At 30.8% G+C, this 2270-nt stretch overlaps 1 protein-coding gene across 1 annotated transcript in view; it reads right to left on the bottom strand.

The window, feature by feature from the left end:
* The window catches only part of LOC112100259 (small ubiquitin-related modifier 2-like), a 6718-nt gene extending 6010 nt beyond the window's left edge, over positions 1-708 (bottom strand). Inside the window, exons 1-2 of the mRNA XM_024189173.1 lie at positions 585-708; positions 1-145 (exon numbers count right to left, since the gene is read on the bottom strand). Coding sequence (XP_024044941.1) covers positions 1-145; positions 585-656 — 217 coding nt within the window. The 5' untranslated portion in view covers positions 657-708. The remainder of the gene's footprint in view (positions 146-584) is intronic.
* Between the last annotated feature and the right edge of the window lie 1562 nt (positions 709-2270).

The following is a 2270-nucleotide window of genomic DNA, read 5'->3' as shown; positions in this document are numbered from 1 at the left end:
CAGCGGTTTTAGAATAATCAAATCGGTTCCCATTGATCAAGAAAGGGGTGCTCTTAAAGGGCTGTGATTTTGTTTCGCAGTACTTAATCAAGAGCCGCTTTATTTCGACGTCATGATTGAACTGGAAGAATCTCTTGTCACCATCCTAACAATAAAAAAAAAAAATTAATAGAGCAATTAGGCAAATGTTGCTAGTTAATTAGGCATGATCTAACCTCCAAAGCGAAACCCCTTTAGCCAAAATTCATATGAATTCATTATATATACAACAAAATTTCTAATAATTTTCTGTTGGTAGAAAAAATATAGATCTGGCATATGTGGGTTGGTTCAATAAAAAATAAAATGAAAAAAAGCCTTTAGGCTAAATTTGGTCACTCGAAAAGCTTATCAATTATTTTAAAACCATAATTTTTTTCCATTGTGAGTTGGTAGCTTGTCTTAATTAAAAAATAAATAAATTATTACAAAAATTAAAGCTAACATATGCGTAGCAACTTTTGTTACAATAGAAATTCATTAAAAAATAAATAAAGAAAGAAGAAAGCAGTAAATAAATAAAAGAAATTAAGACAAAAATGGACCTGGCTTTTGATAATGAGATTAATCAGATGCTGCGGCTTCTTATTATTCTTAGAAGAAGAAGGCTTTAACATTTTTCTTTGAGCTTGGAGCTTTTTACTTTTAGGGTGACACACACACACACACACACATATATATATATAAAAGCAAAGAACAAGAAATAAAGAAAGAAGAGTTTGGGTTGTAAATGAAGTTAAAAGCTATGCTCAAAATGGCATAGCTTTTTGAATTGGCCTGCACAGAGTAATTGAAAATGGCTTTCTATTTGGAGAGCATGAGTAAACTCTTAAAGCTTTCTGGTTGACCATGTCATCATTTGTATTCTTTTTACAAGACCAGTGAATATGAATGAGATATTACAATTGGATTTTATTTAATTTCAACTTTTGAGACCGTAAATATATTCTAGTAAAAGCCACAACAGACAGATGCTAGTGAAGTCTAGTTCCAATGTCATTGTATTTGCATCATTGCTTTATCTCAAGATTTTTCTTAAATATTATTGTTGAGTTCTCACCTACCAACTTAAATTTTTTAGTCAAGCAATTTCTCTAACAAATACAATAAATGAGTCTTTATTGAAGCATTATAAGATGATAAGTCATAAGAAAATTAAATATATACATAATGATATTTAAGTAATGGTGATTATAGAGATCGTACGTGGTTATTTTATTTTTATTTTTTTAATATCGAGTTTATTTTAAAAATGTGTTTTTAGATTTTCAGAAACAGAGATTAATGAAGATAAAAGTGGACCTTCTTCTTGACAATGAGATTGATTCTCAACTGCTGTGCCGTGTTGGACATATTGAAAAAAGCTGAAGAAAAGAAACTAATTCTAAGGGTGCTATGGCTAAAATAGAAAATCATTTCAGCGAAAAATGAAGTGGGTTGGTACAAGAACTTAAATGCTAAATACTCCAAATGGTATTGCTTTTAAAAGGGTTGCAGGAAAATAAATGGAAATGGGCTTTCTATTAACAGAGAGCTTGAGAGCATGAACATGTGGACACTTATAAGCTTTATGAATTCTGCAGCTATATATATATACGGGTACCAGTGAATGAGAAGCACATTAATATATTATATGATGTTATAGTAAAATCAAACAAATAAATGCAGCTGGCAGATTCCAGTTCCAATGTCATAATTGCTAGCTAGCACATGAATACATTAGTAATTAAAATTACTTTTAATTGGTAAGGGGTCCCTCATGAAATGAGTTTTGTAGGTTGACTAATTAAAAATCCGATCCTACAAAATCGACCCGATAACCATCATTATTGTATTAAGCCGTGCTGCTGTGAACTTTTGTAGTATGAAGTGTATAATGTCCATCCATCGATTAATTAATAAACTTAATACAAATCCTCATTAAGCAAATCCTTGAAAAATAAATGGATTAGAAATTAGATATGATAACAACCTTTCACAAACATTAATTCTCAGATTGAGTTGATAACCTCAAATTTGGAATGAATATTTATTCTGATTAAATGGGTACTAAGTTCTAACTTCCATCTTCTAAGCTCCACCCGCGTAGAACGTTGCGATAATCTCATCACCGTCTTTCAATCCAAGCTACAAATTGGGTAGAACTTAAGATCAGTATCACAAAAAACCAAAACAAGGATGTGAAATGGCAATCTCGCCATGTCTAATTAACCATTTAGTGGTGATGTTAA

This window comes from Citrus clementina, unplaced genomic scaffold (assembly GCF_000493195.1).
Source record: "Citrus clementina cultivar Clemenules unplaced genomic scaffold, Citrus_clementina_v1.0 scaffold_9, whole genome shotgun sequence".
Classification (NCBI taxonomy): Eukaryota; Viridiplantae; Streptophyta; class Magnoliopsida; order Sapindales; family Rutaceae; genus Citrus; species Citrus x clementina.
The sequence above is the reverse complement of the archived record's forward strand: the minus strand, read 5'-3'. Positions and strand labels throughout refer to the sequence as shown.